This window comes from Schistocerca nitens, chromosome 5 (assembly GCF_023898315.1).
Source record: "Schistocerca nitens isolate TAMUIC-IGC-003100 chromosome 5, iqSchNite1.1, whole genome shotgun sequence".
Lineage (NCBI taxonomy): Eukaryota > Metazoa > Arthropoda > Insecta > Orthoptera > Acrididae > Schistocerca > Schistocerca nitens.
This window is the reverse complement of record NC_064618.1, coordinates 221,341,069-221,358,379: the sequence shown is the minus strand read 5'-3', so window position 1 is coordinate 221,358,379 and position 17,311 is coordinate 221,341,069. Positions and strand designations below refer to the sequence as shown.

Below are 17,311 nucleotides of genomic sequence, written 5' to 3'. Positions count from 1 at the left end.
AAATGATTAGCTTTCCAGAGCATTCACACAGGGTTGGCACAGGTGGCGACACCTACAATGTGCTGACACGAGGAAAGTTTCCAACCGATTTCTCATACACAAACGGCAGTTGACCGGTGTTGCCTGGTGAATCGTTGTTGTGATGCCCTGTTCAAGGGGGAGAAATGCGTACCATCACGTTTCCGACTTTGATAAAGGTCGGATTGTAGCGTAACGCGATTGCGGTTTATCGTATCACGACATTGCTGCTCGAATTGGTCGAGATCCAATGACTGTTAGCATAATATGGAATCGGTGGGTTCAGGAGGGTAATACGGAACGCCGTGCTGGATCCCAACGGCCTCGTATCACTAGCAGTCAAGATGACAGGCATCTTATCCATATGGCTGTAACGGATCGTGCAGCCACATCCCGATCCATGAATCAACAGATTGGGACGTTTGCAAGACAAACAACCATCTGCACGAACAGTTCGACGACGCTGCATTACAGGCAGAAGCGCCTGCGATGGTGTACTCAACAACGATCCTGGGTGCACGAATGGCAAAACGTCATTTTTTCGGATGAATCCAGGTTCTGTTTACAGCGTGATGACGGTCGCATCCGTGTTGGTGACATCGCGGTGAACGCACATTGGAAGCGTGTATTCGTCATCACCATACTGGCGTATCACCCGGTGTGATGGTATGGGGTGCCAGTGGTTACACGTCTCGGTCACCTCTTGTTCGCATTGACGTTACTTTCAACAGTGGACGTTACATTTCAGATGTGTTACGACCCGTGGCTCTACCCTTCATTCGATCCCTGCGAAACCCTACATTTCAGCAGGATAATGCACAACCGGGTTGCATGGCCTGTACGGGTCTTTCTGGATACAGAAAATGTTCGACTGCTGCCCTGGCCAGCACATTCTCCAGATCTCTCACCAATTGATAACGTCTGGTCAATGGTGGCCGAGCAACTGGCTCGTCACAATACACCAGTCACTATTCTTGATGATCTGTGGTGTCGTGCATGGGCAGCTGTACCTGTACACGCCATCCAAGCTCTGTTTGACTCAATGCCCAGGCGTATCAAGGCCGTTATTACGGCCAGATGTGGTTGTTCTGGGTACCGATTTCTCGGGATCTATGTACCCGAATTGCGTGAAAATGTAATCACATGTCAGTTCTAGTATAATATATTTGTCCAATGAATACCCGTTTATCATCTGCGTTTCTTCTTGGTGTAGCAATTTTAATGGCCAGTAGTGTAAATTTACGGAAAAACGCTACGAACTTACGTACCAAGCCAATAGTAGCAGAGGAAGAGAGTACGTACGTGATGGAGGCCTCTGGAGGAAGAGGCGGCGCCGTTTCGGCCCAACGGGGCCACGTCTGTATCAGCGAGAAGAAGGCGCGGCCCGGGCTCTCCGTCGGCCGGCACTGACAGGATCCAAGGATGCGGTAGTCAGGGGACAGGTGGCCCAGGAGCACGCCTTGCTCCAGCAGCCGCCACAGGGAGGCGACCGCCTCTGGGGAGGGCAGCTCCTGCATGAAATGGCCGATGAAGGCGACGCCCACGCTGACTGCGTTGTAGTTCTTGGTGTGGCTGCCGACGATGCCCCAGCCGCGGCCCTCGTACACCACGCCATCCATCCCCACCAAGAAGTTGTAGGCGATGTCGAACCAGCCCTTACCCTCCATGTGCATCAGCTGTATCCGCCGGAGCAGTATCATGTTTAAGGCCGGCGTCTCGGACGATAGGGAGGCTGTGTGGTCTGTCAAAGATACCAATGATCGATCTGAAAATTACTTCTCCACCTCAGAATTTCCACGCATTATCCCTTTCAGACCCTCTGGCTACAATAGTGTACATTAACTTTTACTGGGTCTTAGTTGCAACAGCATTTTTTTCCCCAATGGAAACCTGAGGAACACATTTGTGATTGTTCAACCTTTCCATCGTGTGCAAGTGCTCCCAACTGTTGGGCACCACTGTGAAAATGTCAACAAGACACTGTATCAGTGCGCAACAGCTCGTGGCCACCAGAATATACATATGTGGTGGGTACGCTATATTCCACAGTACAACTGAATATCGTTATTGTTATTTTTCACGATAGTTATTGAATGATTATTTTACTACACTACTGGCCATTAAAATTGCTACACCAAGAAGAAATGCAGATGATAAATGGGTATTCATTAGATATATCATATTAGAACTGACATGTGATTACATTTTCACCCAGTTTGGGTGCATACATCCTGAGAAATCAGTACCCAGAACAACCACATCTGGCCGTAATAACGGCCTTGATACTCCTGGGCATTGAGTCAAACAGAGCTTGGATGCCGTGTACAGGTACAGCTGCCCATGCAGCTTCAACACGATACCACAGTTCAGTAGTGACTGGCGTATCGTGACGAGCCAGTTGCTCGGCCACCATTGACCAGACGTTTTCCATTGGTGAGAGATCTGGAGAATGTGCTGGCCAGGGCAGCAGTCGAACATTTTCTGTATCCAGAAAGGCCCGTATAGGATCTGCAACATGCGGTCGTGCATTATCCTGCTGAAATGTAGGGTTTCGCAGGGATCGAATGAAGTGTAGAGCCACGGATCGTAACACATCTGAAATGTAACGTCCACTGTTCAAAGTGCAGTCAATGCGAACAAGAGGTGACCGAGACGTGTAACCAATGGCACCCCATACCATCACGCCGGGTGATAAGCCAGTATGGCGATGACGAATACACGCTTCCAATGTGCGTTCACCGCCATGTCGCCAAACACGAATGTGACCATCATGATGCTGTAAAGAGAACCTGGATTCATCCGAAAAAATGTCGTTTTGCCTTTCGTGCACCCAGGTTCGTCGTTGAGTACACCATCGCAGGCGCTCCTGTCTGCGATGCAGCGTCAAGGGTAACCGCAGCCATAGTCTCCGCGCTGATAGTCCCTGTTGCTGCAAACGTCGTCGAACTGTTGGTGCAGATGGTTGTTGTCTTGCAAATGAGCCCATCTGTTGATTCAGGGATCGAGACGTGGCTGCACGATTTGTTACAGCTATGCGGATAAGATGCCTGTCATCTCGACTGCTAGTGATACGAGACCGTTGAGATCCAGCACGGCGTTCCGTATTACCCTCCTGAACCCACCGATTCCATATTCTGCTAACAGTCATTGGATGTCGACGAATGCGAGCAGCAATGTCGCGATACGATAAACCGCAATCGCGTTACGCTACAATCCGACCTTTATCAAAGTCGGAAACGTGATGGTACGAATTTCTCCTCCTTACACGAGGCATCACAAGACCGTTTTACCAGGCAACGCCGGTCAACTGCCGTTTGTGTACGAGAAATCGGTTGGAAACTTTCCTCGTGTCAGCACGTTGTAGGTGTCGCCACCGGCGCCAACCTTGTGTGAATGCTCTGAGAACCTAATCGTTTGCATATAACAGCATCTTCTGCCCGTCGGTTAAATTTCGCGTCTGTAGCACGTCATCTTCGTGGTGTAGCAATTTTATTGGCCAGTAGTGTATTTATTACAATGGAGAACATTTCGTAATTAGATATTTTAGTCCATAAAATGAAGCCAGGTTTACAATGTATGTTATGAAAATGGGTACATATTTTTTGTAAAAATCTTGCGTCTAAAATCGTTAAAAAGTCACCTAAGTCACACAAAGAAAAATTTCCTTCCGCCATAAAAAAGTTTTGGTCTTAAAAGGATATTGCGACCTATTTATTCACTGACTTTACACACTGTCTATGAGAAAAAGAGCTTAAGGGGCAGCACTCTTTGAAAATTTATAGAAAACTAATTTTAGTTTGTTTAAAATGTTCCCCGAGATGTCTCATATTCTTGTAGCGTTCATCCAGAGAAGTATGTACGGTGATTAAGTTGCCCCTAGCGTAGGCTTTTGTGCAACCCGCAACACCTTCGAAAACGACGTGTGATGTTTTCATATTCTCTCGCTGACGACGTGCAACTATTGGTCCTACATAAAAAGTGAATAAGACATTTTTGTGTGAAATTTAATGCAGGCCACTGTTTTCGAGCTATTAAGAAAGTCGCACTTGGAGGTAACTTTTATTGCTTTACTTCAGTACTTCGAAAACCATCCCAGAAGAAATTGTTACTACATTAAATTTCCAACAAATAAGTTGTATTCATTTTTTTTTTCTTTAGAGCTAATAGTCTGAGCATAGGAAGTGAGAGAATTATAAAATCTTGAGCGTGGTAGCTGAAGGCTTTTAGAGTTGCATAAAGCCCATTGGTGCAGGTGGCTGAGTCACCCTGCCTAATCAACAGCGCTATGAGTGGCAGCAACAAGTAATAATGACCACCATATTTTGAAACGTCATCACACTGATCGTATTAGTTAGGTGGATGCAACAGAGCCTTACGATCGAAATCTAACCTAAAATTATTTTTCTGAATCATTAATCACGCCCAGTGCGTTTTCAGAATTGCAGAAAGGGTATTAAGGAATTGTCGAATGCCAATGGATAATACTACTGTTCCCTTAAGATTATGTCTTGATGTACTCAGAATGTTGGGTCTTCGGCCGAGTTTTCTTACTGGATTGATTCACGTGATAGTTTGCTCTGAATTTTGATAGGAATGCCATTAGTGTATTCCACTAAAGCTGTTGTTAAAGCATTATTTCACTTGTACGTTACATCATTTGCGCAAAACTATATCAATGGAAGACATAGGAAAACAGATCAGGCAAGTATACACAAACTTAGCACTGTTGAAACGACAATGATGGGCCTTTCTTATACACACATCAAAAAAAGTATTGCATCATCCCGCCTCCCAGAACTCCTGAAGATAGACATTGACTGTGGACATTGTATCACAGACACACTCCCTTTGACTGTTCAAAGAAATAACTAGACCCGCTCAAAGATGTAAACAACCATGCATGAGCAGCGCCTATTACACGGAGGGGGTCCAACAGCCTATCAGTTCCAGTCATTCCACCAGGAAGGAGGTACACGGCTCGTGTTGTCTGTAGTTCAACCATGACTAGACCGTCAATAGCGCTGTTCGGTCGCGTACGCATCGTTACTTTGTGCCAGGAAGGGCTCTCAACAATGGAAGTGTCCAGGAGTCTCGGAGTGAACAAAAGCGATGTTGTTCGGACATGAAGCAGATACAGAGAGACAGAAACTGTCGAATACATGCTTCCTTCAAGGTGCCCAAGGGCTACTACTGCAGTGGATGACCGCTACCAACGGACTATGGCCGAGAGGAACCCTGACAGCAACGCCACCATGTTGAATAGTGCTGTTCGTACAGCCACAGGACGTCGTGTTACGACTCAAACTGAGCGCAACAGCCTTCATGATGCGCAACGCCACTCCCGCGTCCATTAAGAGGTCCATCTTTGCAACTACGACACCATGCAACGCGGTACAGATGGGCCCAACAACATGCCAAATGGACCGCTCAGGATTGGCATCACGTTCTCTTCACCGATGAGTGTCGCATATGCCTTCAACCAGACAATCGTCGGAAAGTTGTGTTTGGAGGCATCCCGGCCAGGCTGAACGCCTTAGACACACTTTTCAGTGAGTGCAGCAAGGTGGAGTTTCCCTGCTGTTTTCGGGTGACATCATATGGGGCTGACATACGCCGCTGGTGGTCATGGAAGGCGCCGTAACGGCTGTACGATACGTGAATGGCATCCTCCGACCGATAGTACAACCATATCGGCAGCATATTGGCGAAGCATTCGTCTTCATGGAGGACAATTCGCACCCCATCGTGCACATCTTTTGAATGTCTTCCTTCAGGATAAACACAAGGCTCAACTAGAGTGGCCAGTATGTCCTCCAAGCATGATCCCTATAGAACATGCCTGGGATATATTGAAAAGGGCTGTCTATGGACGACGTAACCAACCAGCCACTCTGAGGAATCTACGCCAAATCGCCGTTGAGGAGTGGGACCATCTGGTCCAACAGTACCTTGATGAACTGGTGGATAGTATGCCACGACGAATATAGGCATGCATCAATGCAAAAGGACGTGCTACTGGGTAATAGAGGTACCGGTGTGAACAGCAATCTGGACCACCACCTCTGAAGGTCTCGCTGTCTGGTGGTACAACATGCAATGTGTGGATTTCGTGAGCAATGAAAAGGGCGGAAATGATGTTTATGTTGATCTCTATTCCAATTTTCTGTACAAGTTCCGGAACACTCTGAACCGAGGTGATGCAAAACTTTTTTTGGTGTGCGTAAAGAGGAAGCCGTCTGGTAGAATTTTGTACAGAGCATAAATTAATCATAGCTAACACTTGGTTCAAGAATCATGAAAGAAGGTTGTATACATGGAAGAACCCTGGAGATACTAAAAGGTATCAGATAGATTATATAATGGTAAGACAGAGATTTAGGAATAAGGTTTTAAATTGTAAGACATTTCCAGGGGCAGATGTGGACTCTGACCACAATCTATTGGTTATGAACTATAGATTAAAACTGAAGAAAGTGCAAAAAGCTGAGAATTTAAGGAGATGGGACCTGGATAAACTGACTAATCCACAGGTTGTACAGAGTTTCAGAGAGAGCATAAGGGAACAATTTACAGGAATTGGGGAAAGAAATACAGTGGAAGAAGAATAGGTAGCTATGAGAGATGAAGTAGTGAAGGCAGCAGACGATCAAGTACGTAAAAAGACGAGGGCTGATAGAAATCCTTGGGTAACAGAAGAAATATTGAATTTAATTGATGAAAGGAGAAAATATAAAAATGCAGTAAATGAAGCAGGCAAAAAGGAATACAAACGTCTCAAAAATGAGATCGACAGGAAGTGCAAAACTGCTAAGCAGGTATGGCTAGAGGACAAATGTAAGGATGTAGAGGGTTATCTCACTAGGAGTAAAATAGATACTGCCTACAGGAAAACTAAAGAGACCTTTGGAGAAAAGAGAACCACTTGTATGAATATCAAGAGCACAGATACAAACCCAGTTCCAAGCAAAGAAGGGAAAGCAGAAAGGTGGAAGGAGTATATAGAGGGTCTATACAAGGGCGATGTACTTGAGGACAATATTATGGAAATGGATGAGGATGTAGATGAAAATAAAATGGGAGATACGATACTGCGTGAAGAGTTTGACAGAGCATCGAAAGACCTGAGTCGAAACAAGGCCCCCGGAGTTGACAACATTCCATTAGAACTACTGACTGCCTTGGGAGAGCAAAACTCTACCATCTGGTGAGCAAGATGTATGAGACACGCGAAATACCCTCAGACTTCAAGAAGAATATAATAATTCCAATCCGAAAGAAAGCAGGTGTTGACAGATGTGAAAATTGCCGAACTATCAGTTTAATAAGTTACAGCTGCAAAATACTAACGCGAATTCTTTACAGACGAATGGAAAAACTGGTAGAAGTCGATCTCGGGGAAGATCAGTTTGGATGCCGTAGAAATGTTGGAACACGTGAGGCAATACTGACCTTACGCCTTATCTTAGAAGAAAGATTAAGGAAAGGCAAACCTACCTTTCTAGCATTTGTAGACTTAGAGAAATCTTTTGATGGTGACTGGAATACTCTCTTTCAAATTCTAAAGGTGGCAGGGGTAAAATACAGGGAGCGAAAGGCTATTTACAATTTGTACAGAAACCACATGGCAGTTATAAGAGTCGAGGGGCATGAAAGGGAAGCAGTGGTTGGGAAGGGAGTAAGAAATGGTTTTAGCCTCTCCCCGATGTTATTCAGTCTGTATATTGAGCAAGCAGTAAAGGAAACAAAAGAAAAATTCGGAGTAGGTATTAAAATCCATGGAGAAGAATTAAAAACTTTTGTATGGAGTATAGCCATGTATGGAAGTGAAACATGGACGATAAATAGTTTGGACAAGAAGAGAATAGAACCTTTCGAAATGTGGTGCTACAGAAGAATGCTGAAGATTAGATGGGTAGATCACGTAACTAATGAGGAGGTATTGAACAGAACAGGGGAGAAGAAGAGTTTGTGGCACAACTTGACAAGAAGAAGGGATCGGTTGGTACAGCATGTTCTGAGGCATCAAGGGATCACAAATTTAGCACTGGAGGGCAGCGTGGAGGGTAAAAACCTTAGAGGGAGACCAAGAGATGAATACACTAAGCAGATTCAGAAGGATGTAGGTTGCAGTAAGTACTGGGTTCAAAAATGGCTCTGAGCACTATGGGACTTAACATCTGTGGTCATCAGTCCCCTAGAACTTAGAACTACTTAAACCTAACTAACCTAAGGACATCACACACATCCATGCCCGAGGCAGGATTCGAACCTGCGACCGTAGCAGTCGCGCGGTTCCGGACTGAGCGCCTAGAACCGCGAGACCACCGCTGCCGGCAAGTACTGGGAGATGAAGAAGCTTGCATAAGATAGAGTTGCATGGAGAGCTGCATCAAACCGGTTTGAGGACTGGAGACCACAACAACAACAACAATGTAGAAATATACAGGGTGATTTTTCCACCGTGTACAAATTCTAGGGATTGATCAACGATACAGAACAAAAAAGGTCTAATGAACTTATGCCCGGATGTGCTTGGTTTCCATGCTAGAGACGATTTATTCAATCATACTTTGTTACAGAGACTGCAGTGTAATATGCGCTGTACCATGCAGCCACAGCTATAGAATGCATGGTATCCTCCTCTATGGTGACACTGCCCCAGCGCCCTCTCCTGTGATAGTAAATGGTACTGTTGTGTCCCATTCACTTTCTTTGCTGACGCACCTTGAACGTGATACAGCGTTCTACACAATGGTTCAATATTCGAATCGATAGCTTGTCGACAAGGTATGAATTTACGGAAAGGCATATGGCAACGGGTGGCGGGCAGCAATTTGTATCAGGAGACTTATCCTCGCTGACAATAAGCACACCATTCAGTGTTTGCAACAGCGTTTCACCGTTTGTCTGAGACAGGGTTGTTTCAGGAAGCAAGAAACCATGAAGGACGTACCAGAAATGTTCGGACAAAAGACTTGGAGGAAAATTTGATTAACATTGCGGAAAGCGACCGCCGTGTCAGTACCAGGCAATTGGCTCGCTAGTAAAGGGCAAGCCAGACGACTGTGTGGAACATTCTCCATAACAATTGTTACTACACTTATCACTTACAGCGTGTGCAGGGCTTACTAGCGACAGACTTTCCAAATCGGGAGCGGTTTTGTCACTGGTTTCTTCAGCAGCCAACCACGCTTCCGTGATTTGTGTCATCCACCCTATTCACAGGTGAAGCCAGCTTTACGCGTAGTGATATCTTCATCTTTCATAAGTCATCTGTGAGATGATATGCAGAACCCCCATCGTATGATGATAGCGAATCATCAGCATCGGTGCAGCCGGAACGTGTGGGCCGGGATAATCGGCGATCGTTATTTCGGGTCCTGTCTTCCTTCCACGTCGCCCAGCAGGCTGGAACTGTCGGCGTTTCTTGCGTGTGACTTTGCCTCCCCTGCTGGAAAAAGTGTCATTGATGATTCGAACGTGTGAGATAGAACATGCTACGGCGCGTACACGCAAGCTTTGAGGCACATGGAAACCATTTTCAACACATACTGTAACTGACTTCATGGTACAGCGCGTATTACACCGCAGTCTCTGTAACAATGTATGATTGAAATGTCTCTAGCATGGAAACCATGCATTTCCGGACATACGTTCATTAGACCTTTTTTTTCTATATCCTCTCGTCGATCGGTTCCAAAAGTTTGTACACGGTGGAAAAAACCACCCTGTAGCATGGGCCGCATCTTAATATCGAATAACTGTACGCTTATGTAACAGAATTGCAGTAAAGCATAAACGTGTTCTATGTTGGTTCTTTCTATCCCTATTAGCTTTACAACAGAAATATTAGGTTGTCAGTACAGGTTTGTTCTTCAGGTCAGTGCACAACGAACAGTAATATGATTCAGTTTTATTTTATCCATTATCAAATAGTTCTTGAAAGTTTATGGGTGTAGAAACGACGACAGCAGAAGGTTGATATCACATCAGATGCCGATTCACGAAACAGGTTACACAAATGTATAAAAATTCAACCTGAATGAATTGACTTTGGGGATCTGATAACTGCTTTTATCCGAAGAAACAAATATCCCACAGCAATATTACATCAAAGTCCTGCCTTCAGTTAGCATTAGAACTGCTCAAAGCCACACAAAATCAGCATAATGCTGGAGTTTTCGTCATTAGTTAAACATTCGACCTACGTTTTTTATGGTTTGTATGCTCGACGATGGTTTGTTTTCATCACAAATACCAAACATCTGTTAAATGTACTTCTGATGAATGCATTGGGCTTACAAAGTTCATGGGATAGCGATATGCACATATACAGTTGGCGGTATTATTGTGTTCACGAAGTATAAAAGGGCAGTGCTTTTGTGGAGCTTCCATTTGCACTCAGGTTTCCGACGAGATTATGGCCGCATGAAGGGAATTAACATATTTTAAGCGCGGAATAGTAGTTGGAACTAGACGCATAGGACATCCGGAAATCATTAGAGTGCTCAATATTCCGAGATTCATAGTGTCAAGAGTGGATCGAGAATAACACATTTCAGGCATTATCTCTCACCAAGGACAATGCAGTGGCCGACGGCATTAAGCTAACAGCCGAGAGCAACGGCGTTTACGTAGAGTTGTCAATGTCAAGAGACAGGCAATGCTGCGTGAAATAAACGCTGGAATCTACGTGGGACGTACGACGAACGTATCTGTTACGACGTTGTGGGTAAATGTGATGTTAATGGGCTATGGCAGCAGACGACAGTTGCGAGTGCCTCTGCTAAGAGCACGACATTGCCTGCAACGCTTCAAGTGTGTTCGTGACCGCACGAGTTGGACCGTAGACGACTGGAAAACATTGACCTGATCGGATGAGACTCGGTTTCAGTTGGTAAGAACTAATGGTAGGCTTCGAGTGTGGTGCAGACCACACAAGCCCATTTACCCAAGTTGTCAACAATGCACTGGCAAGCTGGTGGTGGCTCCATGATAGCGTGGGCTCTATCTGCATGGAAAGGATTGGGTCCCTTGGTTCGACTTAATGATCATTGACTGGAAAATGTTATTTTCGGATACTTGGAGCCCATCTGAAACTGTTTATGGACTTCGTGTTCCGAAACAATGATGGAATTCTTATGGATGACAATGTGCCATGTCACCGGGCCACAATTGCTCACGACTGGTTTGAAGGACATTCTGAACAATTCGAACGGATGATTTGGCCACCTATCGAATATTTATGGGACTTAATCGACAGGTTAGTTCGTGTACAAAATCCTGCGCCGGTAACACTTTCACAGTAGGAACAGCATGGCTGAATGTTTAAGCAGGAGACTTCCAGAGACCTGTTGAGTCCATGCCATGTCGATTTGCTGCTCTACACAGGACAAAAGGAAATCCGAAACGATATTAGAAGGTATCTCAAGAGTTTTGCCACCTCAGTGTAGGTAAAGCACTACTACTAAGAGTGAACTGTTATTCGTGTCAGAAATAGAATAATCGAATTTAAAAGCCATAAACGGAACCGCCTGTATCTATAGGGAAAGATACATTAGTAATTATTAAAACACGCTTGCTTAAATTATAGTAAAGTCACCAAAATAATGCAGCAGCTCGAGCATACCCAATATAACGCTTAAAATGATACAGTACACGCCAAACGCACCTAATAACGCGAATCGTCTCCCGAAATGCGTCATTTCTGTGACCGACAGCAGCAAATGCTATGGTATAACAAACACAAACATATGATTCCGTACTCAAAGACAACTAGATATCAGTTGTCCTGACGCTACAGAACGTGGCGGCTAAAGTTCCCAGTTGACTTTAAATATGGTGGCTCCTTGGCCTGTCTGTGACGTTTACATCGGTCATTATGTCCCTCACAAAGACACCAGAAGCTCCTTTATCGAGTTACAGGGCGAGTTGTGAAAAATTGTACCCGAAAACCAGTCAGACCGGGAAAAAGTGGCCAATGTGGCAGAATGTTATTTCGACAGTTGCCTGACAGACACTATGTACATTATGAACGTGATAATATCCATAACGAGCTCCCCCCCCCCCCCCCCCCATCCCGTGAACCACACACCTTGCCGTTGGTGGGGAGACTTGCGTGCCTCAGCGATACAGATACCACTGCCGTACGTGCGGCGACAACAGAAGGGTATCTGTTGATAGGCCAGACAAACATGTGGTTCCTGAAGAGGGACAGCAGGTTTTCAGTAGTTGCAGGGGCAATAATCTGGATGACTGATTGGTCTGAACTTGTCACATCGACCAGAATGGCCTAGCTTTGCTGGTACTGCGAACGGTTGAAAGCAAGGGGAAGCTACAGTTGTAATTTTTCCCGAGGGCATACAGCTCTACAGTGTGGTTAAAATGATGGCATCCTCTTGGATAAAATATTCTGGAGGTAAAATAGTCTCCCAGGAGACTCTCAGGAGGACGTCGTTAACAGTAGAAACAAAACTGGCGTTCTACGGATCAGAGCGTGGAATGTCAGATCCCTTATTCGGGCAGGCAGGTTAGAAAATTTAAAAACGGAAATGAATAGGTTAAAGTTAGATGCAGTTGGAATTAGTGAAGTTCGGTGCCAGGAGGAACAGGACTTCTGGTCAGGTGAATATAGGGTTATAAATACAAAATCAAACAGGATAATTCCGACGTGTAGCAAATGTGTTCACGAGGAAAGGGAGACATGTAGTGGCATATCCAACAATGATTTTGCAGGATATTTTGACAGCGGCAGTGACAGAGGTAGCGACGTTTTACCTCCTGTACGAAAACGGTGTAAGCGGCTGGTGATTGAAGATGATACTGTCGAAGAAGAGCAAACCTACCAGCAACAATCACAGTCGTGGATGTGGTAAAAGGAAGACAATGAACCAACAATCTGGACGTATACGGAAATTCCCGGAGTAAAGGAAGCAGCTTTACAGCACGTGAGTACAAGCATAAGAGAATTAGACGTTGTCTATGTAATATTTAATAGTACATTTTGGGAAAACATCGTAACTGAGACGTATACATATGCACAAGACGTACTCAACAATGAACAGAAGAGACGAAAAATAGACCAAATGTGGTCTTCTATCGGCTGTAATGAAATAAAAATATACATTGCGCTATGTATAATCATGGCTGAAGTAAGGAAACCGTCGATTCAGATGTATTGGTCTAGGAGGGCCGTTATAGAAACGCCAATATTTAGGAAGACGATGGCATTCAGGAGATTTCTGCACATAGATTTCTGCGTCTAGCGAATAACAGTGTACCCAACAACACAGATAAGCTGTACAAACTAAGGCCAGTCACAGATATGTTCAGTCAAAAATTTAACGAAGTGTACACAATGCAAGAGAATATTGCCATTGATTAACCATTAATGAAATTTAAGGGGCGCTTAGCCTACAAACAATTTAACGCATCAAAAAGGGCGAGGTTTGGTATTAAAATTTATAAATCGTGTGAGTCAAGTTCAGGATACTGCTATGATTTTAAGATATACACGGGTAGTGACAAACGTGATGCTAGTGGTAGTGTCTCTGAAAGTGTAGTTCTACAACTATCACAGTCTGTATTACACAAAGGGCATACTCTATATTTAGACAACTGGTTTTCTTCATCGAAACTTTTCAAAACTCTCCTCATCAATAAAACTAACGTGATTGGAACAGTGCGCTCAATCAGGAAAAATATGCCCACAGACTTCCTGAAGGCAAAATCAAGGAAGGGAGAATATACAGTGAGGAGTTATAATGGACTATTGGCACTAAAATGGAAAGATAAACGATACGTTTACATGCTTTCCACCAAACATTCAACAGCAAAAATGATTGCCACAGCACACCTCTCCACAATGCGTCGTGGAAACCGAAATGTGTCGTCGAATACAATAGAGGCATGATTGGAACTGATCGCCAAGATCAGATGCTCGCATGCTTCCCTGTGATGAGAAAATGTATGAAAGGATACCGCAAGATATTCTTTTACCTATTTGATGTTGCTTTATTTAACACGTACATTTTGTATTACAAAATACATTGCGGGAAACGACAGAGTTACGCAGAATACAGGATTCACATTGCAGAATCATTGTTGAAAACTACACCTTTACCAGAATATAATTGGAAGGGACGATTAGTATCCGACGATATACCACAAAGACGGCACGCGCAACACTGGGCACATTTTCCCAAACATATTGATCCAACACCATCAAAAGTAAATCCTGGGAGAGCTTGTGTAGTGTGCAGAAAGCATAAACGACGCAGCGAAACAACGTGGGAATGCAAAAAGTGCAGGGTTGCATTACATGTGCCAGATTGTTTTGAACGATGTCATACAATCGAAGACTATTAAATTCGTGTACATGTCATTGTGAAGACGTTGCGTTTGAAAATATGTTTGCCAACGTAGTAACGTAACAGGTCCCAGAATGTTTCGAAAACAATATTATACAGTCTTAGATCATTGCCTTGTTGTGAATATTGTTATTAAGATGTATTTCATCAATGTACGTTTGCCTATAAAGGGAAATAGAACGTTTGTGAATATATCGTTGACTGAGCGAGGTGCCGCAGTGGTTAGCACACTGGACTCGCATTCGGGAGGACGACGGTTCAATCCCGCGTCCGGCCATCCTGATTTAGGTTTTCCGTGATTTCCCTAAATCGCTCCAGGCAAATGCCGGGATGGTTCCTCTGAAAGGGCACGGCCGTCTTCCTTCCCTAATCCGATGAGACCGATGACCTCGCTGTTTGGTCTCTTCCCCCAAAAACCAACCAACCAACCAATATATAGTTGCGTTTGAGACAATGAATGTTTCGTTTCCAATCGTCATTATTTATGATACCTGTGGAAATGTCACGTTACTGGTACCTCACACACGTACTTACAAATCCCGAGGGGGTCTGCACGACTTCGGACGCCACCAGCCGTAGTGCACCGCAGCCTTAGCGTGTGTAAGCGCCGGGAATTGTAAGGCGCATCCGTACCTTGCAGCCACTTACGGCTCACGCTAACGGAACTTACATCGTAAGGCAAAGGGTTAATATGCTAGTAAGTTTCAAATCAGCGCAGACTCCGCTGCAGAGTGACAATTCGTTCTGGATTCCTGATGATATAGTGGCCACGATGTCGACATCAGCGTCCCGAACTGGCAAGTGAAACGATAATGGGGGCCCAAAACTAGGCAGGAGATGGCGGCTTGCAGACGTTCTCGGCTATTATACACTCCTGCAATCAAGAAGTTTGATTTCGCACGCACTGGCCGGCGTTGGAATTTCGAAGAGAAAAAAACTTGAGTGCTGTGTTATAAAGTGAAAGTCCTCGACGTAAAACAGTGGCAACATCGCCACTGCAAGAGAAGACCCCGTCACTCTGGCGGCCTCGGCCTTAGGTTCAATAACGAATAAAAAATAGAAACGCTGATAAGCTAATAAGGACAACATAGTGAACGCATTATTGTCGCCAAGATAGACCCGAAGCCCACACCTACCACAGTAGCACAGCAGCAGAAGTTTATATGCCAACTAGCTCGGCAGCTGAGGAGAAGATTGAAGAAATGTATGGTGAAATAAAAGAAATTATTCAGGTAGTTAAGGAGACAAAAATTTAATATTCATGAGGGACTGGAATTCGATAGTAGGAAAACGAAGACAAGGAAAATTAGTGTGCAAATATGGACTGGGGAAAGGTATGAAAGAGGACGCCACCTGGCGGAATTTTGCACAGAGCATAATTTAATCATAGCTAACACATGGTTTAAGAATCATGAACGAAGGCTGTATACGTGGAAGAGACCTGGAGACACCGGAAGGTATCAGATTGATTAAATAATGGTAACACAGAGATTTCGGAACGAAGGTTTTAAACTGCAAGACATTTCCAGGGGCAGATGTGGAGTCTGACAACGATTTATTGTTTATGAACTGCAGATTAAAACTGAAGAAACTGCAAAAAAGACTGGAATTTAAGGAGATGGAACCTGGATAAACCGAAACAACAAAAGGTTGTCGAGAGTTTCAGAGAGACTTGAGGAACGATTGACAAGAACAATGAAAAAGAATACAGTAGAAGAGGAATAGGTAGCTTTGAGAGATGAAATAGAGAAGGCAGCAGAGGAGCAAGTAAGTAAAAATTCGAGAGCTAGTAGAAATCCTTGGGTAACACAAGAGATTTTGAATTTAATTGGTGAAAGGAGAAAATATAAAATGCAATAAATGAAGCAGGCGAAAGGGAATACAAACAACTAAAAAATGAGACCGACAGAAGGCGTAAAATCGGTAAGCAGGAATGGATAGATGACAGATGTAAGGATGTAGAAGCATATATCACTAGGGGTAAGATACATGCTGCCTACAGGAAAATGGGAGACCTTAGGAGAAGGAGAACCAGTCCTAAGCAAAGAAGGGATACCGGGAAGATAGAAGGTGTGTAGAGAAGGTCTGTACAAAGGAGATGTACTTGAGGGCAATATTATGGAAATGGAAGCGAGATACGATACTGCGAGATGACTTTGACAAAGCAATGAAAGACTCAAGTCGAAACAAGACCCCGAAGTAGACAACATTCCGGTAGACCTACTGATGTCCTTGGGAGAGCCAGCCGTGACAAAACTCTTCCTTTTGGTGAGCAAGAAATTCAAAAGAAAACATGTGCTGACAGGCGTGAAAATTACCTTACTACCAATTTAATAAGTCATGGTTGTAAAATACTAACACTAACCCTTTACAGAAGATAGAAAAACTGGTAGAAGCCGACCTCGGGGAAGATCAGTTTGGATTCCGGAGAAATGTAGGAACACGCGAGGTAACACTTACCCAACGACTTCTCATAGAAGATATGTTAAGGAAAGGCAAACCTGTAGACAAACCTACATTTATAGGATTTGTAGACATGGAGAAAGCTTTTGACAATGTTGATTGAAATACTCTCTTTCAAATTCTGAAGTTGGCAGGGGTAAAATACAGGGAGCGGACGGCTATTTACGATTTGTACAGAAACCAGATGGCAATTTGAAGAATCGAGGGACATAAAAAGGAAGCAGTGGTTGAGAAGGAAGCGACACAGGGTTATAGTCTATCCCCGATGTTATTCAGTCTGCACATTGAGCAAACAGTAAAGGAAACCAAAGAAAAATTTCGAGTAAGAATGAAGTGCAGGGAAAAGAAATAAAACTCTGAGGTTTGCCGATGACATTGTAATTCTGTCAGTGACCACAAAGGACTTGGAAAAGTGGTTGAACGGAATGGGCAGTGGCTTGAAAAGATGATATAAGATGAAC

At 44.2% G+C, this 17,311-nt stretch overlaps 1 protein-coding gene across 1 annotated transcript in view; it reads right to left on the bottom strand.

Annotated features, from left to right (window-relative positions):
• The window catches only part of LOC126260107 (uncharacterized), a 191,736-nt gene that overhangs the window by 76,095 nt on the left and 98,330 nt on the right, over positions 1-17,311 (bottom strand). Inside the window, exon 3 of the mRNA XM_049957338.1 lies at positions 1,321-1,759. Within this exon, the coding sequence (XP_049813295.1) occupies positions 1,321-1,759 (439 nt within the window). The remainder of the gene's footprint in view (positions 1-1,320; positions 1,760-17,311) is intronic.